At 42.9% G+C, this 25742-nt stretch overlaps 1 protein-coding gene across 2 annotated transcripts in view; it reads right to left on the reverse strand.

Moving 5' to 3' along the window:
- Nucleotides 1-14943: 14943 nt before the first annotated feature.
- Nucleotides 14944-25742, reverse strand: part of LNX2 (ligand of numb-protein X 2) — a 60286-nt gene continuing 49487 nt past the window's right edge. For both annotated transcript variants that reach the window (XM_053971524.1, XM_053971525.1), the window contains exons 7-10: nucleotides 23998-24175; nucleotides 22088-22319; nucleotides 20179-20337; nucleotides 14944-17359 (exon numbers count right to left, since the gene is read on the reverse strand). In XM_053971524.1, coding sequence (XP_053827499.1) covers nucleotides 17224-17359; nucleotides 20179-20337; nucleotides 22088-22319; nucleotides 23998-24175 — 705 coding nt within the window. In that variant the 3' untranslated portion in view covers nucleotides 14944-17223. The remainder of the gene's footprint in view (nucleotides 17360-20178; nucleotides 20338-22087; nucleotides 22320-23997; nucleotides 24176-25742) is intronic.

Raw genomic sequence — 25742 nt, forward strand, 5'->3', positions numbered from 1 at the left:
GCTGGTTGTCAGCTCTGCACCAGGTTCCTGCTGCCTGAGCTCTTCGAATGGAAAAGTCCTTGAAAATCCATCTGTTTCTTAAAATGGAGAGTTCTGATGAAACTCACCTGACTGTAACTATGCAATAGGATCAGTTTGATGCTTTTTGGTTTGCTAGTACACTCCTGTGTTGTCTCTGTGCTCACAGACTTCCATTTTCAGTAAGGTGCACATTGATGACTTTGGATTTTACTTCACTGCTGCTTAAATTACCGTGCTAGCCCATGCCTTGGAGTGGCTTGTGCCAGAGTGCCTGCAGACTTTGACCACCATCTCATTTCCTTGATCATGGCATGCTTGCATCAGCTACAAGCAGGGGGAAAGAAAAAATGCTTGTGGTAGTGGGCGGAGGAGATTTCTTTGTCTCTATCCAGGCTGTGCTTCTGGGGTGTAGAGGGAAAGCTTAAACACAAATTCAGAAAAGTCCAGAACAACATAAACCAGTGATCACGTGTTTTTTTGGGTTATTCAGGCTGAATCTGTTGCAAAGTCTCAGCTTGATGGACAGGAAATCTGCTGATAATTTGCTGTACTTTATGTCGTGGCAGAGGGACTTTCCCGGTGAACTGGGGCTTTCTGGATTTTGCACACACAGAGGCAAGGGCAGGAGGGAAAGGCCAGCCATGGTGTCCTGCATCTCCTGCTAAAGCATGGAGAAATGGGGAAAAGCTCTGTTCTATCTTTCTCTGTATCCTCACCAGTGCTCCTGCAGCTTTTTCCATCATCTGTCTGTGTCCCTGTCCTTAACACACATACACAGATAAAAGCAGCTTTGGCAAGAGACAGGTTGAAGGATTGGAGAAGAATATTCGTTTCCCTACTTGGGTCGGTCGCTGCAGAAAAAGTGTTAATTTTTATTACTGTTGCACAAAGACAATGCTGAGCAGCCTCCATGAGGAGAGAGCAGCCCCAGGCGCCTGGCAGCGCAGCTGAGGTGCGAGACGTGGGGCTGGTCGCCTGTCGGGCATCTGACGCTTTCTGGCTGGGTCTGCTGCTCTGCACCGACGGCAGGCGCAGCGTCCGCGGCTGCCAAAGCCGAGCTGACCTCCAGCCGCCTTTATCGGAGGCGAGGATGAGTGTGGGTGTCTGTGGGGCTCCATCTGTTTGTAATGGAACAAGGAGAGTTGGTATTTAAGCGTGTAACCGGCTCCTGTGGTAAATCTCTCCCTTCCTGCCTCCACCACAATCCTGTGCTTGCAGAGGACCACACAAAAAAAACCCTGCTTTCTCAGAAACTTCCCAGGGTGTATTTGATTTACAGAGCTGAAATTCTGAAAAAATCGGCAAATGTGCGACTGTTGTGGTATTTCCATCACAGTCCTTTCTGGTGTGTATTTTCAGGGCGTGCCCAGGTGAGCTCCTTGCTGACCCGGCTCTTCAGCCTGCAGATCCCTCTCACAAACCCGCAGTATTTAAGGGCAGAAGGAACCTCAAATCGCTTGGGCAGACTGCCTGTCTATCACAGGCTATTACATTCCCTTTGCTCCCCTCTGTCTGGAGCCCAGTTATTTGTGTGGGAGACAGGCATCCAGCCTTGAGCTGGCAAGAGCTATTGCCTTTGGCACTGAGAGTTAATGGTTAAGCACCCTGGCTGGTGGAGGTTTGCACTCCACTTACAGGCTGAATTTGTATGGCTGCAGCTTCATTCCTCAGTTTTTGCTACGGCTTTCTCCTCTCTATCTGTTCCTTCGCAAATGCTATTTTCTCCCTGAACAAAAGTTCATACAAATTGTAGCAAGGTCAGCTATCACTATCCTTTATAAGCACTTCAGGTTTTTCACAGTAATGTTTTCTCCAAGTCTTGAAATTTTTTTTTTTTTTTTTTTTTTTTTTTTTTTTTTTTTTCCTGTAACTTTTAAATATCGAACACCTTCCAGAATTGCAGAGGTGAGAAGTGGTTGCAGTGATCAATGTGCACAGTTAAAGTACCCCTTTCAGCTCCTTTGGGTATGCAGAGACCATTTAGGCACACAAGGGACATGTTTTCTTGCTTTTTCCCTGAATTCCTCATCCCTGCTTGGACACTGTCTTGCTGTTCTGCCTCCTTCCCTACTGCTCTGCATATAGTTCCAGGCTTCAAAAGCCTTTTCTTTGTAAGGGCTGGCAGACTGAGAAGTTCACCTTGGCTGTCCTGTGCCTTGCAGCTGCTCCTGAGCCACTTGCAAAGGTGCTGCTCTCCTGGTCAACAGAAGGACTGCCAGCCCCTGCTGTCTCCTGTCAAAGCCACCCCACCCTGCGCCCGGCTGCTGAATGCCCTGGTGCTGCTGACAGCTGCAGGATGAGGGACCAGTAGCCAGGTCATCACCCCTTCCAGATGCCAAATTTTAATTCCTTTTAGCATCTTTCTGAGGTGAGCAATGCAAGTATCTGTCCAGGTAATGAAAAATGCAGGACAAAGGACAAGGGCCAAAAACTGTAACAAGAGAGAAATTGAAGTGAAGATCCCAAGGGCTCAGGCATCTATCTGAGTGACTGAGCTCACTGAGGCCCTACTGTGTGATGGCTGCTGGGCTCCAGCTGCTCTTGGGAGAGCTTTGGGAAGGTTTTAAGCACTTTTTAAAAGCACTCATGTAGGCAGTTACTGTAAAAAAAAGCATTAGAAAATATCCTGTTGCAGGAGCTCCCAGGACCTTTGCTCTTGCATGCCCACACAACCTAAGCATCTCCAGCCTTCAGAAGCAGCTTTGAGCAAGGTGGATGGTTCAGCCTTCCCTAAATTGATGGATGAGTCAGGGACATTGAGTCAAATTTGCAGACAGATGCAGCTTCTGTTAAATCCAGTGCAAAACTGGTCATATAAACCAAAGCTGACTTTCAGCTGGAGTCTCTTTATTCTGTAATAAATTCCTAAATGGACTGTCAGATTTGATATTCTCTCATAAACATCTAATTAAGGAAAAATAAAATCTCTGCTTCATAAAATCCCTGCCTGATAATAATAATAAAATGTCATAAATAACAATGAATGTTGAGATAATGCTTTTATAGACTAATTACATTTCATTATCATTAGCACAGAACTGATAAGCACCCAAACTAAGATATCTCAGAGTCATGGTGGTGTTGCCAGATGCAGGACAGGGAATGGCCAGGAGGAAAAGGAGAAAGGAGGGGTCTTCTCATCAGCAGCTGCTTTTGGTGCCTTCCTCACTGGTTGCTGGGCTGGAGATGACATTGTGGGCCTGGGAGCAGGGAACCCTGTCCTCAGGCTCTTGGAGTTCTCTGGCACAGCTTGCCCCACGTGGGGTCTGCCCTGTGGAGCATTACCCTTGCAGCAGGGAGCTGAGAACAAGGACTGTGGCTTGTGCCACAGCAATCTGGGGAGGCCCAGCTCAACCCCTTGCTGTGTTTGGAGCAAGAAGGAGGCTCCTGGCCCAACTTGCTTGTCCCCAGGCAGGGATGAAGGCAGAGCTTTGTTGTCCAGGCATCACACCAGGGAAGCAATCCCTGCAACTCATGCTGGCCCCACAACCCAGCCATACAGGGGCTTCAAAGTTGGAGATGGTTCCCTGGAAATTATGTGCAAATATGCAAATTATTTCATTATGTCGCTGGCATGAAGTGGCACACACAGAGCAGATAAAAGCTTGGCAGCTACAGAAATGGGGAAAGTGAAAAGGAGTTCAAAGAGGGATGCTAAGCTTCCTCATCCTATTTTTGCCCTCTGTGTGAGTGAGTGAGGTGGGGAAAAACACTCAAGGCTGGCCAGGGAAAGCATGACATCTCCACCTAGCACTCCATGGCTACCTCCAGTGTGCTTGGTTAATGCAGCTGAACATGGATACTTTGGCTGGAATGTGCTCATGTACCAAGTGGCATCTGTGCTGTGTTTGCAGTACATATGGATCCTTCGTAGCCTTGTCTAGGAAATCCTGAGTGGTAGAGAAGGAGGCATCATGAGCTTCTGTTTTCTTTATCCTCTGAAGCAGACAGTCAGGACTGCCAATAAGAAAATACATTCTTTTTGCAGGATTCTTTGTCCAGCGCAGTGGTGCCGGAGGTTTGAAGGGATGGGCTGGTACACGTGAAACACGTGGAGTTACCACATCGAGGAAGTTTTGAAAGGATGCATACAAATCTTCCCAGGATGTGCATTTTTTTCCACCCACCATCCACAACTGGTGCCACACTGGCTATTGGTCAGCTGGCTGCCTTGAGCCAAGCCCGGGGCTGCCAGCACCGACCTGCCACTGCTCTCACCCCCAGCTCCACAGCCCACCCGGGAGCCAGCCTGCTCCAGCACCCCAACCCCAGCTGGTTTCTGTTGGCCATGTCCAGCCTCGTGCTTGGAGCCTCAGCAATTAGATCATTTAATAACCATCTCAATTCAGGCTGTTTTGAGTAAAGAATTTTACCTGGCTTTATTTCTCGCATTGCTTTGTATTCCTTCAAACTCCAAACCTGCAAATCGATGTGGTGCCGCTATTTTTGCCTCTAAAATGTTTACTCCTGGCTCTCTTTAGGAACTAAAAGGCTGAAAACTGCATCATAATTGTCTAATTAGTCCTAATGCTGCGTAGTGTTGACTGTTTAGTTACCATATATTGTGTACAGAACTAATTGTGGTGAAAGTAAATGAATGTGAAGGAAACAAACAAGCTACTAGAAAATAATTACTTGGAGTGTTTCTTTTTAGTACCTGTACAGCAGATTTCATTATAGTCAACAGCTTCTAAAGCTGCTTGAAATAGCGGTATTTGTCATTTTCATAGAAACTTGATAATGACATTAATTTATCTTAATGGTCTGTTCTATTGTTATAAATAGTAAAATTAGCTTAAATTGTCTTGCTTTTGCTGGTTTTGGATGGCTCCAAAGGGCCCCACAACAGCAGATGAGTAGATAATTTGGTGTGCTTGACAGATTTCCAATAATTTGTTATGTGGAACATGAGGTAATGCTAGTACCATTAATGTTCATTTTCCTCTAAATTCATTACTGCCCTTTTCCCTTTTATCTTTTTTAATGTCTGGGCCATTTTTCTATATTTCAAGTGGAGCTACAAAGCCTATTCATATTCAGCTATAGTAGCTATTAACATTCTGCACATAGAGAACATCATGTAGGAAAACAACTCTTTATGAAATGATGAGGCTGGTGGCTATTTATGCTGAAAAGCAGGCAAAATGGGTTGTTTGCTGGTATTAGGGATTGGCTGTAATTAAGTAAAATGTAATTTTAAAGAAATTTAAATGTTTTCATTTTTATAGCCAAGGTAAAACACAATTCAGGGAAATTCTAAGATGGTGTAAATGCATTAATAAAAACTATTTTCCCTGGTTTCTCCTCCTCCTGATTAAACTTCACCGAGGATTTTATGCATGGCTAGTTATTTGCACAATATTTTCTACCCAATTTAAACCTAATTAGTCTTGGGAAAGTATTAAAATTAACAGTACTTTTATGTGGGTTTGCTGATATGGTAATGATCTGAACAAACAGAAGAGCTTTCCATCAGGGAAGAATTATTTTGCCTCCTGCTCCTTTTCTTTCTTTCTTACCTTTGTCTCTAAACAACATCAGTATCCCCTTCCCCTGCAGGTGCAGAGCCATGGAAGGAGAGGAAGGGATGAGGTTTTGCCGTCCGTATCTCACGGTGCGTCTGTCGTGTGCATGAAAATCCGAAGAGAAGGAACGAGGCGAGAGGCTGGCTGCCGTGGGGTGACTGTGGCGGGATGCCTGGCACCACGGCCACGGCCCCACCATGTGGCAGGGAGCGGGGGCAGGACGGGAGGGGAGGGAGAGGATGATACCCTAATGCTGCCTCCCTGCTGAGCAGACGTGGTGATGACCCCCTGTCCAGCCAGGTGGGAGGAGGATGATCCTTTCTGCTGGAAAGTGCTCAGTGAGCTATGGATCTTGGCAGGCTTCCACTAAAGTGTATTTTCATGAAATCTCAAACACAAAGTGCTCCCAAGTGATGGAAGTATTTTTGAAAACCTCAGTTTTCTTTCAGGAAAAGCTTGATTGAGAACATTCTTAACTTCCGTATTATTTTTAATAAGGAAATTGTTTTATTTCATAGGATCACAGAAGGTTTGAGGTGGGAAAGGACCTCTGGAGGTCATTTAGTCCAGCACCTCAAACCAGCTCTCTAGGGCCATGTCCAGCCAGCTTCTGAATATCTTCAAGATGGGAGTTAACATTGCTTCAGTTTAGGTACAGCAGGCAACATATGGCCCTGAGAAACCATGAATTACCATGATGGTCAAACTAATGCATTATTTTTGTGTTTAAAATCACACTGCTTATGTCTGATGTAAATGTCTGCCCTCTAAGCCCACATCCCAGCACTGCTGCCTGGTTGTGACAGTGTGATGATGGTCCCACTCATCAGGGTTCAGGGCTCAGCTAACCCCCTCATCAGTCAGAGGGCACGCTTTCCTGGCTGCTTTTCTCAAAGCAGCCCTTCTCAGGGGCTTTATATCTGACTAACTTGGAAAACTCCTGCTGTCTATGGCAGGATTTCTCTCACCGAGCTTTAGACACTGTTGTGCAAAAGTTGCTCTGCTCATCCTTGCTCCCTTTCAAAAAAAGGGAGAAGAAAAGCTATGCCCACAGTGGAGTCATCTGATTTGTTTTAGACAACTACACTAGGATGAGATGAACAGCACCTGAAAGTGGCAGTTCCTCTTCACTAAGGAGAAAGGGAGCCCAAGCTCCCTGGTATAAACATTAGGTATCAACATGACAGATACCTGTGCCAGGGCAAAGCATCCCTGTCCTGTGCCTCACTCCCGGACCGTGGGTGGGAGAGAGGTTCATCTGCTGCAATTCTTCCCCATCATGAAGGTCCTGGGTGGCCCAAAGATTGCACAGCTGTGTTTTACTTCTAGGTATGGGAGTGCAGCATAATTACGCAATGGCAAGTTTTTCCAGGCTTCCAAGGTTGGAAAGGTATCTTTCTAAGTTTGGGCTGAAGCTTACCTGGAGTCTCCCTATAGGTGTACTCTTTTATAGGTGTACCATTGCTCTTCCTGGTTTGTATATATGAGTTTTAATTTACATTTCTTTAAAGATATGCTTATCTTATTTTTAAATTTTGTGGATGTTGCTGTGCATGCTGAATTTTAAGAAAATCCTTTTTTTTTGTCTGTCACTGTTTCTGGACTGAAAAAATGTATTGACTTGGCTGAGCATTTATAATTAAAGTATCTGCTACTCAAGTCTTCCAAAGACTCACCAAGTGACAGTCAGACACACCTGGCTGAAGCTGGAATTGGCACATTTTGTCTGCTGTTTGCAAGTGCCTGTCACAACATGCCAGATTTGCTCCTTGCTCCCTGCTTAGCTTTTATCTGTTCCACAATGAAAAATAACGCTAGACAAAGGGGAAATTTGTATCACAAAGATGCATCTCTGTGTTCAGCCTTCCACCCGAGATAAGGAAGATGTCCATCTGCCTGCCCATTTGGAAAATAACAACCAAAGGATGAGCCTGAGCCCCACCTCTCATTCACTCTGACTGACTACCTGGAGTCCCTGAGAAGGAGCTGTGGCTGGTGCCCAGGAAGACCCTGCCAGCCTGGGGCAGCCGATGGCCACAAGGCCACCAGCATTGGGTAGGGTCATGGCTGTGAAGCCAGTCATCAGAGTAGCTCTGAGAAGGGGACTGGCAGCATTGCCACTTAAACCTCCTCTTCCAGGACTTCAGCACATGTGTGTAAAGGTTGATTTACTTTGGAGCTCTACACAGAGGAGTTTGTTGAGGGAGCGTGCTTTTTTGTGTAATTATATCTCCAAGAAGAGGCATTTGAGTACCCCAGCCATGACCACCAGCAGCAGCTGAGGAGCTGTGGCTTCTTGTGCTGGCAGAGCACAAATTAAGGCACAGTCATTACAGAGACCTCCTGTTAATAACCCAGGTGCAGTGCAGTTGTGTGGCACATGAGACTGTAACACACACATGAAGATGTGGGTGTAGTTGATGTATTTGCTAACAGAATTAACCAATCACAGCAATAAAGGAAGGATTTTCTAAAAGCAAACACATCAGAGTTCATTAGATTAGGCAGGATTTCCTCTGTCTCACAGAAGATGGGATTCCAGCAGCAGCAGCTGCCAAAAGATGTTTCTGTGGTGCTTCTTGATTGACTCCACTCCTGATGAAAAACCCCTCCCTGTGCCTTCCTTGCAACAAAAATAATGAGACACAGACATAAAATCAAATAAGTGTAAACAGAAGCATTGATGCTGGATGCCTTCAAAGCCTGTGCTGGGGTTACCTGTCCTGGCTGTAGTTGCAGCAGCAGTTCTAGTGGTGGGGTCAGACCTTCCCAGGTCTTGGCCCTCTGGAAAAGGTAGGCTGTACAAACAGTGAGGGAAAGGTGAATTAAGAGAGAAGGGAAAAAAGGAAAGCTGACTGTGGGTGGTTTTTTAAACCTAGCTTAGGCTGATTTACAGCTGTATAAGGAAGCAGAGCTGTGCCTTGAGGAACAGCAAGTCTGGAAGGAGAACAAACAAGCAAAGCTCAGTCTTGCCCACCGGGCCACCCAAAAGCTGCAAACCTGTAGGTAATTATCCACAATTTGTAACCTATATCATATAGGTAGTTTCAGTTAGTTATATGGATAATTATAATATATGGGCAATTAGTAACATATAGGCCATGAAAATATATTATCCATAAATATGCTATAAAACTACAGACAGTCTCATGTCATGAGGTTTTGGTTGGTTACCCACCCTCATTCTTGACCTGGCTGGGAAGCAAGACATTGCCAAAACCTGTTCCTGTGCAAGAACTGCTGTTACTAGTGGTTCTGGGCCCAGGCCAGAGCTTTTGGGTTGTTACTGGAAATTGGTGCCTCTCACCCTTCCTGAGGGTACCTGAGGAGGCAGATGAATTACAGGTTTGCATACATGGCTACTCATAGAGGGAACATTTTCCTGTGGTTTTGTGAGTCCCAGGAGACTCAGCTGATGAAAATGATTCTTCTGTCTCGCTGATGATTGTCTTACTGGATTTCTGGCAGATACTTTTGGAGGGAGAGAGAAAAAAAAGAGTGAATGTTTCATTCAAGGAACTCCATGCAAAACACAATTTCTTTAGATTGCAGTTCAGGTTGCTTTGGTCAGCTGAGACACTTGCCCTGAAAACAGAACTATTTTTGATGTCAGGGAAGGTAGTAAAATTCACATAGGTGATGCCATCACCCAGGGAAAAGGCAGTAAAACTGGCAGTACTGACAGATGAGCAGCTCCTGGCAGGATATAGCATGTGGGAGCAAGGACCGGCCCCACACCCTGGGAGGACAGCCCAAAGGAAGGACTGCTTGTGCAGGAGGTGGGAATGCTCAGGGCTCTTCTTGTCTTGCTAAAGGAACCAGGATTAGGGAGCCAACCCTGCTGTCAATCCCAGTGAGCCCCTCAGTGGCTTTTCTGCTGCAGTATCACGGTGCAGAGGTGTTCAGTGGATGGGAGATAAATCCGGGGACACCAAAATAGTGTCTGCAAAGATAGGGTGGCTCTGCAGTACATCTGCTCCATGGGAAGAATGTCTGAACCTGCTCTGAAACTCCTGTATCCCCAGGGCAGAGGAGCAGTGGGACTGGTTTCACTGTGAGAGGTGCAGAGCTGGATCCTCATCCATCCTCCACCCAGTTCCTACGAAAAAGGCACTGGGGACAGAGGGACCACTTGCTGTTCCACTCCCCTGGAGAATGATGCACTAAACACACCTCTACTCTGCTGGCAAGAATCTATGAAAGGAAGCTGATGCAGCAGAAGATGTATGAGCTATTTTGCCCCTGCCTATGGGTCAGGTTAACTGGGATGTAGGAGAGGGGCTGGCTCCTCTCTCCCTGTTACGAGCTGCACCCACCAGCAGCACTCCAAAATTTGCCAGCTCTCAGAGGCTGAGTTTTATGGGGCCGAGATGGAGATGGAGTAACTGAAATTCAACAAGTCTCAGAATATTTGTTGTTCTGCCCTGCACAAACTCACACAAATCTATTTTTCAAGATTCATGGTAAAACCCCTTCATGGAGCTCAGCCCAGGCTGGAGCTCCTTTGCATCATGAATTCCTTGACTTGTTTTTCTTTTTCCAGACTTCTCTGCAGGTCATTCTTTTCCAGTGCAGCAAAGGATGGAAGAGAACACTGAAACAATTATTGATAAATAGTTGCATCTCGAAGCTACACAGAGCCATTATTTCTCAAAGATGCAAACACAAAATGATTTTACATTGTGCAAATTATTTTCCTATTTGAAACACAGAATCTCTCTCAAATAGCTTTAAAACCCTCATTGTAGTGGAGCATCCCGTTTGTTCCATTAACTACTCACAGAGTCAACTGAAGAACCACTGTTATTAATTTCAATGGAACGCTAAAATGCAGTTCATTTTCTGTAATTGCAGGCCCATCACCTAAAGACCCAGGAAAAGCTTTTAATCCGAGGCATTTTTAGAAGGGTATGATTACATCAGATATCTTCATAAGGTGCATAATTACCAGGGCACCAATGACAAAGAAACACAAAGAGCCAAACTTCCCAGGCTGTTAGAGAGTGGGCCCCACCCCAACCTGGGGCCAGCGGTGTGTGGGGTGCTGGGGTGGGCACCAGAGGTGGGGGACCTCTCCAAGAACCAGCTGTGGTGGGTCCAAGTCTTGCCCTGGATGGGGAACAGAAAATCAAGCAGTTGTCCTGGTGCCACACTGAACCCCCAGCTCAAAGTAGCCTTTACACCTCCCTGTGTGCTACGTGTCAGAGGATGAGGCAGGGATACCCTGGGAGCCTGGAGGAGGCATCAGTGGGCTGGAAGATGCCTTGGAAAAAACAGCACTTGAGACAGTTGTAGAGAATCAGCCAAGTGACATTGAAGGGAAGCAGCAGTTGTAGGGACTGCAGAGGAACAGTGATCAGGAAATTCACAAAAGGGCTAGAAAATGGTGGAAAGTTTGGGAAGAAATACCTGAGGCTAAATGCTATTTAGTTTAAGGATGAGAAAGACTCAGTGAGGTGCAAAATATTCAGCTGAATAAAATTTCACCCCAAGGTGAAAACCATCGATGGGTTGGTGTGTTTTTCACCCTGGGGTGAAAACAGGAGAAAACCTGCTGCATCTGGACAGCTAACCCAGGATCCCTGACCAGCTCCACAGGATGGGATGAGGGCTGAAGTGGCATGGTGGCTCCTGGCCTGTCCTGACTGCCCTCTCAGCCATCACCCCATGCCAAGCTGCCAGCCACACTCATACTGCAGGCAGAAAGGACTGCCTGGTTGAAATTTGAGGTCTTTGGTACCCTGACTCTGCTCCATCAAAACAAACCGCACAGCACCTCCGGCACGTCTGGGGGAAAAGGCAACTCCAGATGGAGGGAAGAAGAAAGGAATACCTTCAGTTTTCAATTATTTGTTGGCTGTTTTGCTCAAGGAGGCACAGCCACAATCATCTGCTATGATTCAAGGCGGCTGCAGCCCGGAGGCGTCCTGGCAGGACTCGCAGCCACGGGCAGAGGTGCAGTGCAAGACCACAACTCCAAGCAGGGTCCTTTGTACTCACAAACCTGACTCGCAGAGGAAATTCAGCTCTGTAGGAACACAGAGATGCCAGAAAGTCAACCCACTTAAATCAGGCATTTGAAATGCATTAACATCCCTTTCCTTGGCTCTTGGCTTCAGTTCTCTCTGGCTTTAAGCACTGCTGGATGCTAAGCACTGGCTGAAGCAGTGGAGGGGCAAGATATCTGAAGATGTTTCTTTCCAGGGGTTTTGCCAATAAAGAGGAGCCACCTCTTGCTGCATCCTACAACAGGGGACACTTTAACTGATTGCAAAAAGAGTTAAGTGTACTTAGAATCTTGGTAGATGAGGGCTAAGGTGGGTAATAGCCATGACAGAAGTAGCTGCTTGGGAAGCAATTTAATTAATAGAAATGTAAGAAACAAAAAGGTCAAGCCTTGCCTCTGCTGTGCTGCATTTAATCTGCACATGTACACAGGACTTCAGCCTCGCGGGTGTTGTTTTTTTTTCAGCTGGCACATTTCCCCAAACACGATAACATTTTTCAACTTTAGTGGATGACATTTTGTAATATGTTTAAGGATCTGTAATATTTTATGCTTACAGCTTTTTGCTATTGTTGTTCCAATATGGCACTGATGCCGGAATTAAAGTTTAATATGATTAGAAAGCTCAATTGTATAACCAAGGGGTTATACTCTTTATCTATTCTAATCTGATTAAAAGGCTTCTCTTCTGTAGCTTTCCACAATCACTTTATAGCAAAACCTGGGAGCAAAGCAACCAGTACTTTGGTTTGTCCCAGATCAAACAAAATACCAAATTGATTCCTTAATTGTGTACTTAATTCCTTACCCTACAAAGCTGTGTCCAAACTGCAAACCCGGCTTGTTTGGCTTTAGTGGAGCTGTTCACTGAGAAAGGGCTGTGGAATCAGATGCCCAGGCTTGCCCTAAGGCTTCTTAAGGCTCAATAGCTGCCTGTTCATGGGCAGAAAAAAAGGCATTTTGGGCGATGCTGCCTGCTGGTTTTGCACCACCGTTTTGCTTTGGGGTAAAAAGAGATTTGGCACGTGAACTCCCTACACAGCAGAAGTTATTCTGTGTGCTATGGATCCATAGTGTTAGCAAGCATAGCTCTAAGACCCGAGTTAGAGAGTGCTCCTAATGTGTTTGTATCAACCCCTGTACCTGCACCTTAAAAGTGGGGGGTGGTTGTTCTGCAGACCACCTCCCTCTAAGACTCCCCAAAACTGAGTCTCCACTGGGACCACCAGCTCTCAAGAAGGTGAAGCTGGCACTCACCACCATGGCAGGCTGCTGTGAGATGCAAAGTGGCCTCAAAGCTATTCCCTCTTCTCTCTAAACATGAGCCATGGTCTCTACAGGGTCTCTACACCTGGTTGCTGTGGCTAAGCCACGGTAGGAAAGGTCTGGAAGTCAAGGCTACTACTTGTGAAGGAGAGCAAAGAGGGGCAGCCCCTCCTAGATGCAGTATTTGCCCTTTGGAGTCACAGAGCAGGCTCTGCCCTTCTATAACATGCCCAATTCCTCCCCAGCCTGAGCACTTGGCCCTCATCCCTCCTTGTGCCAACAAACTTGGCTTTCCCCACTGAGGAGCATGCTATTTGTTTGGATGTGCTTACAACCCACAGACGCCCACAGCCAGCCTTTACCAGCACAGCTCAACAACAAAAACAACCCCAAAACCCAAATATATTCCTTCTCCTTCTAACCAGCTTTAGGCCCAGTGGATGCCGTAGCTGATGCTGAGCAGGCTGTCTGTAACCAGACTCTTGAGCCAATTTGATTTCTGAGTACCTCTGCAACTCTACAGAAGGGATTTCATCACCACTGTATCAGCTGCAATGCATCACTGACATGGGTGTTGCATCTGTACCCTGCTGATATTCAGGAGACTCATCCATGTGAGGTATGGCCACAAACAGAAGGACAACATCAACATTTAGTTAAGAGTAAGCTTTCTTATCCATATAATGTTATTTGAATTGTTCCAGAAGCATAAAGTCTAAAACTTTCTCATCCTCTGAGCAACATGCAATTTAAGAATTGCTCTTCATTAGCAAGACAAATTTATTTCAGGCGTGACAAGGTCCCTCCTTTCTCTGTGTGTCTACAAAGAACCACTTTTTAGGTAAGTAAGCTCACCTAGAAGTTGCCTGAGACAACTGGGATGAGGATGTTCACTGACCTTCCTTGGCATTACACCGCCTTTTTCCTTGTGCCATGTGGCATATATTGCCTTAACTCAGTGTTTGCCATCGCTGCTGTCCTGCCTGGCATACACGTACCTTTTAAGTCATCAGGATCTCCTACCTTAGTTTGTTAATGAATGTTTATGATCCATTAAAATTGCCTCAGAAAAGTTTCTTTAAAAAAAGGAACTTGCCTTGCTTCTGATATTGTCTGGGTCACATTTTGAGAATCAAGCTTAGATTTTCATTGTATCCACCCCAGATCTATTATAGAATTTGGAAATATATTCTTAATACATATTTTCAATTCTTCTGTGACATTGATTTTCCCCTCAGTTGTTCATGACTGTAAGAAGAAAGTTTAGTATGGCAAATAAGCTTTCTAAATTTCCCTTTACTGGCATGCTGTGATGCAGAATGAACTCTTTTACATTCTTAACTGGAGATCCCTAGGGTTGTTTGGAAAAGGTGCTCCTTCCATGAAACACCACCAGCACACAGATGACCAAATCCATCACCTTACACAAAGCTTTGTGCACCTCCCCCTGCAGCAATGAACTCATTCATCTGTCTGTAAACCAAAACTCTGATGGTCTGGCTGCCACCTTACAAGAAATACAAGACCTCATAATCTACTGGCATATGTGGCAGGTTTATTCTGCATTTCTGTACAGGCATAGCTCTCTTTTAAAGGAACTCAACTATTCCTAACTACTGCAAGGAGCAGCAATACAGTGTCTGGCAACTTTACTGCAAATCACTGAGAAATTGTTTTTAGACTTATTCTAGCATTGCAGACATCTAAGGATAGAGCATCCTTGCCTGCAGGAGATGGAGATGGGAACTGATAACCAGGAGGCTCAAGTATCAGCTGTAAAACTGATGTTTCCAGCAAGACTGTCTCCTTGCATCAAGTCTCTGCTGTGAAAACATCCTCCAGCTGATCAGTACCAGCTGGCTTGGAGGGGGAAAGAGGAAACACTACTTGTGGCAAAGCACCATAGAGCACAGATCTTACCTCCACTTTAGAAACACTTCTCAGTGCTGAGATTAATGGTTTAACAGCTGGTATGTCACCCTGGCAGGATGAGCATACCCACAGACCCTTATGATACATTCATTAACTGTAATTTATGATAAATCACAGAAGAAAAAAAATTATCTTTATACCAAGTCTGCACCGAGCTCCCCATATCTTTTGCAAAGGGACGACACTTTTGAGTTATTACAATGTGTAGAATGAACTTTTATTTTCATTCATCCTTCATTAATACCATACAATTAGATAGCAATATTTGGAAAAAAAATAATATTGAAATAATTTAAAACAGAAGGCACAGAAAACCAAACCCAACTATGCTGCTACAAGAGAAAGGGGAAAAATGATTCAGGAAGTGAATTTATTCAGAAGTTTTATCGCTTAGATATTCTGATCAAAAGCTACAGCACACAGAAACAAAACTGCACAGTTTAAGCTAACCCATGCTTTTGTTACATTTAACATATAAAAGGAAAAAAAATCTAAAAATGTTTTTTTGCAGCATTTTGAATGGAAAGTGTAATTTTTAAAATAAAACCCACTAAATCTAGTACATATGTCAAAAACTTCCCTAGAGCCTACACACTAAGATGTACTTCACAAAAAAGTCTGCATTAAGGGCAAAGCATACAGTTAAACACCATCTGGGGATGGGAGAAAGCTGGTTCTTAAATCAGTTAGAGTATCAAATAAATTTGGTGTTTGCTTCAGAAACAAGGATTCTCACTACAGTAATATACTGGAGAGGACATTCTTTTGTATTTGAATATTATGAAATTAAACCAATAGTATACATTACAGAGAGGAATAAAACCATTCATATGAGATTTTAAACTTTTTTTTCTTTTTTTTTTTTTTTTTTTTTTTTTTTTTTTTTTTTTTTTTTTGCAAAAGAGTAACTTTTATTTCTTTTGAAAACAATGCTACTGGAATTCATGACATGCGATAATATGCCCCGATATTACACCAGCTAAGTTGGAAAATAAAGTTCATGCTTCACAATTGAAATATGCTGTGACTCTCAAATACATTCTCTGGTAATTAATAATACAATACAGAGGTCATTCATAAAATCAGTTCAGGTTGGGAACCTGGTTTATAAATGAAGCTCTTTTCAAATATTGAGAACACTGACAACACACAGGGTTAGCTCCAGGTCAGCACATTTCTTTCTGTGCTCCACCCCTCTTTTCTTAAACAAGTGGGTGCTTAGCCTGCAAATATCGTGGAAAGGCAAAGTCTAGAAGTTACAGGTTGGTTTGTAAAAATATTAAATACAATCCAAGACAAACAGTATTACTGACAACTTAATAGCAGGTGCTCTCTAAAGGAAAAAAAATATCCTGAAATGCAAAAGAGCTCTTTTCAGCATTTGATATCAAGGCATTTGCACATTTGTCAGGAAGTGACAGTAAGAGTGAACTTTGCAGCTTACTTTGCAGTTGGACTTGAAATCAAAGAGCTTTCCTTCTAGCCTGCTCATCTGTAAACCATAACATATGGTTTCTTAACAGCTTGCTTTTTTCCCTGGAAATACTTCTCTTATTTAGAAAGTAAGAGTCAAAGTATTGTTTCCACACTTGAATAAAGAGAGCTGACAACTACAATAGAAACGGTAAAAATGATCCTCATAAAAATGTTCATCAAAATTCTCTGACATAGCAAAACATTCATAAGTAAAGTCTAATACTGCAAGCCATTCACTCAAAGGCGACCTTGGGCACATGAATCCTTGCCAGCATTGCAACGGGAATTACTTCCGTATTTCTTGTATAGGGTACAAACTCTGTAATATATTAAAGTTTCCTAACAAAGAGTCCAATTATTGCACTTTATAAAAATTCTAGTAATATCAGGCTTTTTTCCTACTTTTCTATGAACATTGATGCCCTGTAAGAAAAATTTGGGGGACCAAGTAATTTGTGATGGGTAAGATGGAATACTTGAATCAGTCCAAAATACGGGAGCAAGAACGGAAAGGTTTACGGAATGAAGAGATGTAACCTTTGGAAACAGGTTTCGGTTCACAGCAGCAGACAGATGTGTCCTTCTGGTACTGACACACGTTCTCTTTGCCAGGAAGAGAGGGCACATGAATGTTACATTTATATATCACAATACAACTTGAGGACTTTGCAGAGAAACGCAAAGAACCGCTAAGTTCTTCTGCAGACCCTACAAGTCTGATGGGAAAAGCTCAGTGACAGCCACAGTGGAGTGGGGGTTTCTCTGTGAGCTCTAATATATCTGCATTTGTGTCAGCAATAGACATAGCAAACAGAAATAGCTATTTCAGGATGGCAGAACAGGTAGAATAAGTCTGAGAGGCCTGTAAAAAATGAACATACAGCAGTTTTGGCCCTGCTTTTAACCAGCTGTATCAATAAGGAAAAAAAGATAGAGGAGATTTTTGTGCCAGCTATCTAGAAAAAGATGCTGCTTGAACCAAAGTGATTCACAACTCTATATGAGGCTTCCAGGCCAGCAAATCACGGTTAAAGTCACTTTGTTCCTCTGCTCCTTCAGCATGGGAACGAGTGCAGAATGACTCATTCCAACCGTGGATAGTCCGTTTACAGCAACAATCATATCACCACACCTACAAAACAAAAGAAGTAAAAAGAACACATTATGAGTCCTGGTCTGCAGTAATTAGCAGCAACAAACAGCATTTCACTGCTGGGGTGGTGGTAGGTAATTTCCTCCTTTGCATCAGGCTGGAAAGTGTTGCTTAAAATTCCCAAAGCAGTTCAATCTGAAGTCTGTCCTACTACTGAAAGATGCCTCTGCTCATTGCAGGAGTGTTGGACTAGATAACTTTTTAAAGGTCCCTTCCAAATTACAGCTATTCTAGGATTAATCTGAAACTCATCTGGGAAATTCCCAAATCGCTCTATTTCCATTCTTATACCAAGATAGTTCTGCATTAAGAGCTGACCTGTATAGAAACATGAGAAGAGACATTTGGGAAGACCTAATGGAGTCAAAAGAAGATGAGATAGCATGGGCATGACAGAAGCATTTCTGTTTGTTTGTGTGGATTATAACACATTTACACCAAACATGCCTTTACTGTAGGAGGTGTAAGTAAAGATACTTATGGTTACCAACCAACCACATTCCAACTAAGAACCTTGTTTTCAATGGCTTATGATTTTGTCAAATATAACCATTTGGCTTGAAATCTCCCTCAGCAGATGGTTCAATTACAGCATCTCTGCATTTTGAAATGGGTAACAGAAATTTGTGAGGGTGCCATTTGCTGGCCCTGAGAAAATTGACCTTAAAGGGTTAAGTTCTGGTTTTTAAAACCTCAAGAGAAAATTCAAAACTGCATCTAATTTCTTTCTGTATTGAGCATGTTCCTTCTCTAGACACCTCTGCTTTGCAACTTGAGTGTGTGACAATCCCCAGAGTAGTCAAATGTGATTTGGAGATCAAACAGGACTTTTCCTGAAACTGATCCACTCAAGTATTGAAGGCACCAAAATGGGTGGCAAAAAGAAACTCTCCTGAGCTTTCCCTAAGGCAGGGCAGAGGAAGAGGGAGCAGTTACCAACACCAGTCAAATGTGCACTCAAAAGTCCTTCTCTGCCTGAACCAAGGAACCCCATCACCCAAACCAAAGTGCTACAGTTCACTGAATGACATCTCACTCCCACAGCCTTTCCAAGAAAGCCATTTTGCCTTCTATAAAATCACACCAAACAGATCATATAAGCAGAAAATTGTCTAAACTATTGAACTGTGAAGTTATTTATTCCCTTCCTCTCCAGACTAACATTTAGATAATTTAAACAAAACAGAACAGCTTTAGAAGAGACCTGCCCCACAATAACTCAAGTTGCAGGTACTAAGGGGCTCTCCCTTGTTGATGGCCCATTTTTAAGTCCGTATTTTCAGTGGAATGGTACATTTGAAAAGAGAGTACTACCTCATTATCATACAAGAGCATATTTTCCATAGGTTACAAGGGGGTAAATGTCACCATGATGATTCTTCCATTTTTCTTAGGAATGATGCTTGAATTTCCATTTGTGTGAAGACTTCTAGTTATTAAGTCTGCAATCTGAAATTATGTGAGTTGAACTGAGATCTTTAATTTAATCCAAACTGTTCCATAGTTTAAAAAAAAAGTAATTTTATGTTCAGCCATGTTATTTATTTATTTATGTAGTCACTGAACTGAAAAATCAATTACTGTCAAGGCTCTAGGCATAAGCACATTCTTAAGTCACTTTTTAAGAAAATCTGCATGTAAAAATCATGCCATGAAACTTCAAGTTGTATATTCTTGACTACCACCTTCACAAAAAATCAAGTTTATGAACAAGAGAACCCTTAACGGGAATTTTAAGTCCTAGTTCTGAACTAATCCTACACGAGGCTAAGATGTATATCTGGATACTAAACCTGGGGGTTGCATCCAAACATAACATGCAAGTAAAGTCATATCATCTTTAAGGTCAGAAGGGACCTCAGGAGGTCCATAGCCCAACCTTCTACTGCAAGCAAGGTCAGCTATACGTTCTGACCAAGACTCTCAGGGCTTTACGCAGTAGTCACAGAAACCTCCAAAGGCAGAGACCATGCAACTTATGCCATTGCCTGACCATCCTCATAGGGAAATAGTTTCTCCTCATAACCAGTCTCAAGCTCTTTAGTTCAATTTGTGCCTGTGTCACTCATCCTCTCACCCTGCACCACTGCGCTTTGTCTCCTTGACTATCTCCAGGTAAGTACTGGAAGGGGCTTGCTGGGGCTTCAGGGGCTGCCCCTGAAGCCTTCTCCTGTGGGGCAAGTGCTCCAGCTCCACCATCTCGGGGGCTTCTGCTGAACTTGCTTCATTTATCAGTGACTTTCCTGCCATCTAATGACAGGGTAATGCCATGGGGACTTGAGTCTGTAAAAAATCTTTTTAGAAATCTTTATCATCTACTTTCTTGCCCTTCTATTAAAGCAGCAGCACCCATCTTCAGCATCAGTTTCCAGTGGCTTCAGAAGGCTATGTGAAAGCATAAAGCAGTTTTGCCCACTCTGCAGAAGTGAAGTTCTAACTTTTAGCTATTTTATAGAAAGACAAAAACTAGCTAAGTTCTGCACATATATAGTGCACATTGTCTCTTGGCCTAAAGTGGAATTCAACAGGGAGACAGCAGGTGACATCAGCAGCACAGCTGGGGAAGATCACAGGAGATGCCATCACCTCTGAGATGCCCCTTCCCCAACAGAAACACCTTGTTACCTCCCTCCACTCATCAAGGAGGCAAAGCACTACAGGGCTGTATGATCCAGCAGCACAAGATGCTACAGTGCATTTCCTTAAGCAATTAGTTGCACATAACTATTTAAAAGTGGTTCATTACTGTTGCTTTTATTGCTATTTTTATTATTTTTCCCATTGTTACGTTGGCTTACTTTAGTCTCCCATCAAAGTAGGCAGGAGTTCCAAGAACAATGGTTTTAATGAAGAAAGGCTGGTTTGTGTGGTTCTCCTCGTAGCCACCGACGATGCTGAAGCCCCAGCTCCCTAAATTGCTCCGCCGCAGCACCACGTCATGGCAGCTATGCAGGCAGCTGGGGAATGGAAGCACAGGATAACAAGAGAAAAAGCCATGTATGGTTTTACAGTAGGCACAGCATCTGCTATCTCATCATTACCACTGTGCTAAGTGTGGTAGAGAAGGGGAGGGATGGTGATTAGACCTCTGCTTCCAGAGTCATTCTGCGATATTCAAACCAATTACCAGAAAACCCCCACAATCTTGAGACAGAAAAATGTTTTAAAAGAAGTAACACAGTGCTAGAATAATTACTTAAACACAGTTAACTCTGTAAACTGACATTAACAGAACTGCATTTTAGGGATTCCACAGGTGGCAACAATGTGGGTGGAAAATCAATACCTGATGTGTTCAGTTTGCAAGTCAAAAATGCAGAGCATTTGTCTTCCACCCTCAGCCAGTTTAAGTTTTTACTACTTTAAGTAAAAATTAAAAATCCATGCACAATCTTCATTACCTCTGTACTGATTCATCACCAGTAATGAAAATATAAATGACTAACCATTTTATTATACAGAATGTAAATAATTCAGATTACACTTCACTAACTGTATGTTATCAGCCCTAGTGAAAATTAATTCTTGCCAGTGAAGTTGGCAATGACTGTAATTTAAAAAAGTAAACAGACATAGAAATTAACTTTTCAGTTTAAAAATACCAAGTTCTTTATGGTTGTTGGCACTGCTTTAAAGCACAATGCATAGCAAAATGTTAGGAGCCACACATGGGCATCTGTAGCATGAAAGAACTAAACCACTCGGTAGGAAATAAACCACTAGGTAGGAAATAAACTGCTGCCAAAGCATGAAAAGAAAGTATATTTACCAAAACCAAGAGCCTTTTATTGAGATTACTCATTAATACTTAATTAGAAGATAAATTCATTGACAGTTAAACTCAGAAAAAGTGAAACCTCTGGAGGGCCAGTGCATGGCTGTGTTATCTTCAACTGCATTCTGCTCCCAGTCTGGTTCATGTTGTGATTTTACACTTTAAGTACAGATCTGGTAAATCCGTCAGAGGGAAAGGAATTAACCTCCATGGCCTGACTGAAGTTAACAACTCTACTAGCTGCAGTAGGAGCTCTTCTTGATAGCAAGTGATGCCAGAATGAGATTATAGCTGCAGCCTCAAGAGAGTGAGGAGTACAAATGAAGTGATGTCCAGCAGATTGCAGAGTAGTGAAGGGGAGGGAGCTTGCTGCAAATCTCTAAGAGTTTTTGTGTTTGGCAGAGATGGTAGTGGATTTTTGAAAAAAAAACAATGTGAGCCTGTAGTTACACGGCTACAGTCTTGGCACAGGACATGTCAAGAGTCTGTCAGAATGGCCAAAATCTGATGCAATATTCTGAAGTTAAGTATTGGGCCTCATAAACTTAGGTAGCAGATTAGCAAAGAGACAGATGGATATGTACTTTGTGGTTTTATTAGTAATTGCTCTGGTTTTAGATATTCTATAGAAAGTTACAGTACAATAAAACAATAAAAAAGATGAATTGTGTCTGAACAGAAGATTTCACATGGGTAGTTACTATGGTTTGTGAAGGGATAAATCCAGTCTATTCATCTTCAAGTTTCCTAAGGAAACACTGCTCCTGTTCAGAGCCCATTTCCTAAGCACACTGCCAACTGAATACAGCCGAGATGGCCAGGCAGAAATAAGGGCAGATGTGCTGCAGCTATGCAGGTCTCTGCTTCTTTATGTCTCTTGCAGGACTTAGCTTGAAACAGCTAAGTAAGTACTTAATTGATTAATTCTGTACCTTGGAAGTCCCAGCCACATGACCCACGATGGCGACCAGCTGGCATCGTATTCGTTTTCACTGATGGTACTCAATTGTTCCTCATCAGCCTGGGGCTGTTCCTCTACAATCTGGACTTCCAGGGCTTTCAGGGCAACTACTGAAGAGGCAGCACTAGCCTTCAGCATGGCCACGGCCTCACTGTGACTCAGGTTGGTGAGATCAATCCCGTTGATGTTCAGTAGCACATCACCTGTACAAAGCCGCAAGGGAGAGCATATCAGTCCGACAGCCCTGCCCACCCACGGCACCTCCCACGCTAGGGTTTCATTCCTTACAGGAGTCTTTGGACCTGAGACAGTCTGAACTAACAGACTAGTAGCTCTGAAGCCTTTATATTGTCAGTTTGAAACTTTAATGTATTGAGCTTGTATCAAGTTGGATCAGTGCAATTTATTTCCACATACACACCAAATACTGATTCCTATGTATAATGCCCTGAAAATCTGAAACAGAAATTACTTAAGTACCTCACCAGCTCAGCTGCAACTGCTACTGCAGATGCCATGATACAACTGTTTCCAGATGAGGATCTTGGGTTCACCCTAACTTTAGAAGTGAAGGAAGAATGCTAGCAGGAACAATGCAGGCACTTCCAAGTAACCAATTATTGTAGACAGGTGAGGTTCCACAGACTGCTTTAATTCATCTGGTTTTAATAACTTGGGAGAAGAAAATGGAATTCAAAAACTACTGGAAAGTTTGGTACAAAACTCAGTTAATTAAAAGAAAGAAAAGAAGCATCTCTACAAAGCTAATATGGAAAGAGTCAAAGCCAGAAAAAGATTTCCACAATTTTAGTTTTACGTTTTTTAAGAAGCCCCAGGATGAAAACAAGAATGTTATTAACTATCCAGTGGCAGACTCCTTTTTCACACAATGAAAGCCAGAAAAAACAGAGCAAAAGTGCAAACATGTGGTATGAGGCTCAGTTTTGGAAAGGATTTTCCTCCCAGTAGCTTCTGTGGCTACTTTAATGTTATATAATGAAAGAACAATAGTGATTGTTCTATCAAGTGTGTTTTTCATAGTAGTACAGAAAAAGAAAGCATACCTGCTGGTGTGTGGGTGTAAATCTCCCTTTCTCAGAAGCATAGAAGGATGCTCCTACACTGTTCTCTTAAATGTTCAATCTGTGAAGTTTTTTCCCTAAATTTCTTTCCTGAAACATTCTATAATTCTGGGAACTGTGAATCACAGAGATCCCATAGGCAGTCTCTGATTCACATATGACATAATATGTTTTAATCATCAAATGCTTTGCTATCAATTATGCAGGACTGCCTTCACCTATGTTGAGCCTAACCTCTGCCTCCTCATTCTCTTTTACAAAGCCAGGGAACAAGGTGTTGCAGCACCTCCAAAGACCAGCAAATTCATGATGTCTCAGAGGATAAGAAAGCTTTTGGGAACCAGGAATAGCACTGATGTGGCTTTTCGGGCAAATTTTGTGTGGGTGAACTGTGGCCTGTCATCAGGGCTTCTCTGCTGTTCAGATATTATACCAGGGAGCAGAGATTCCTTGGACAGAGATGTGATACAACCCACTAAATCAAACACAAAAACAGGATGTGTCTGCATCACAGCAGACCCTCAGCTCAGGGGAATACCAGCAGCTTTAAAGAATTTAACCATACATTTCCTGATCTTATCCACTTCCCCTGCTATCATGCTGTAAACATCCCCTTCCCATAAAGGGTGAAAGTGCAACACTAAATACCGTATTTCCATTATTAAATCACAAAGAACAGCATCCATAAGCATTTTCCTGCATCTGTGAGAAGATTTTTTTGACACCACCTGATTCCAGAGAATGTAATGATCAAAAAGCATCCAGAGGAAGGCATGCCACCAGGGAAACCAAACCCTACCTCGTTTAATCCTGCCGTCTCTTGCCAAGCACCCGTGAGGCTGCACACTTGTCACAAAGATGGGCAGTTCGCCACTTTTGCTGCCTCTGCCTCCTGCCACTGTCATTCCCAGAGATTCATGTGGCTCTTTTTTCACAGTAATGTGTTTTTCTTGGCATGTAACACACTGGGAGAGATCCTGTTTAATAAGGATAAATAATATTGTTAAAACTAAGGAAAAAAGCCAAGCAAACCAAAACTGAAAACCAGAACAAGCCAACTAAATACACCCCAAAGCCACATTTTGGCACTTGAATGGAACAGTTTCAAAGGACTAAGTAACAAAAATCAGCTTTGGCTGGATTTCTTCTAGGTCAGATCCCTGCCCCCTCCAAAAAAATCCTAAAACTGCCAACAAAAGCCCCCTGGATGTACATACTTAAACATAGATAGAAAGCTTATAAAGGCCTATTTTGAAATCTCACTCTAATTTTTCTTAACATCCTGCACTGGAAGAGGCTAAATTTTAGGACTGCACTATGAAACCATATGGTCAGAAGTCTGGAGACAAACCAGATAAAAGTCTTTTAAAGTCTTGGTGAACATCAGCATTACTTCATTTGTCAGTAGAATATGCTCCAGAACTAGGAGCTTAGAAGCTCCTAAGAAATGAAAATGTATTTTCATGATGACAGTGAGACATCCTTTAAAGCCCTTATGCATCATGTTCCCTTTTGCAGCTGGTATGTAGAACCTCCCAGAGCACAAACTAAGGTCAATTGATGCTAATGGCTTGTAATGGGTACCTTGGGCAACCTCCCTAATGATTATAATGAAGACTCAAGCTTGAAATAAGAAGAGATCCTATATTAAATTTTCCAACAACTGAATGATGAAGTACAGCCTGTATTTAGTTCTGCTCAATAAAAAAAGATCTAAATCTAAATCAAAGTAAATTTTATTTGCTGAAGCCTTTCCCTCAGGTTATTAAGTAAAAGATTCAAACCACTGCACATACACCTGTAGTAGCATCTTAAATTGAGAGAATACTTGCAAGGAATCCAAAATAATGGAAGAAATAACCTGGGATATTCTTGAAAATGCATATATGTATATATTCTCCTGCCTTCTCTTGGAAAAATGACAACATTGTCTTCTTTGACCTCCAATGCCATGTGCTCCTGACTGGCTCTGCTCCTCACATACACATTTATCATGGAAGTAGCTATATGTAAACACATCATAGCTTATAAAGATAGTTCATTTCTAGGGCTTCAGGCTTCAGGACTGGCTGCTACCACACAATCATATAAACGTATTTTGAGCCACAAGGCTTCAAAGCCTTGGTAAATGAGAGAAAGATAAATGATACAAAATACAAGAAACATTCACTTGCTGTTACATGGGACTTCTAATTTTAAAAGAGCCCACAGATAACACTGATCCGTGAGAAAAATCCACTCGTCCAACTTTGGATCAACTGTGCTAAGAGCACAGCTCCTGCTGGCACATGCAAATTTGCTTCAAGCTCTGACATCAACAAACTAATCACTGTGTGGGTATGGCCCAGTGCTGTAGCCATGGTATTCAGGAGCCTCCCCTTTGTCCCTCAGGAGGAAAACAACCTTCCTAGAGCCTTATTTGTTCTTTTCTGAAATGATCCCCACTTTTAAAAGAAAATACTATCAACACATGTTAGTTATCCCAACAGAAGTATATGATGCTAAATAGTAAAGCAAATAGAGTGGACAGGTGGATTTACTGAC

The sequence above is a fragment of the Vidua macroura genome, chromosome 2 (assembly GCF_024509145.1).
Source record: "Vidua macroura isolate BioBank_ID:100142 chromosome 2, ASM2450914v1, whole genome shotgun sequence".
In the NCBI taxonomy this organism is placed as follows: Eukaryota; Metazoa; Chordata; class Aves; order Passeriformes; family Viduidae; genus Vidua; species Vidua macroura.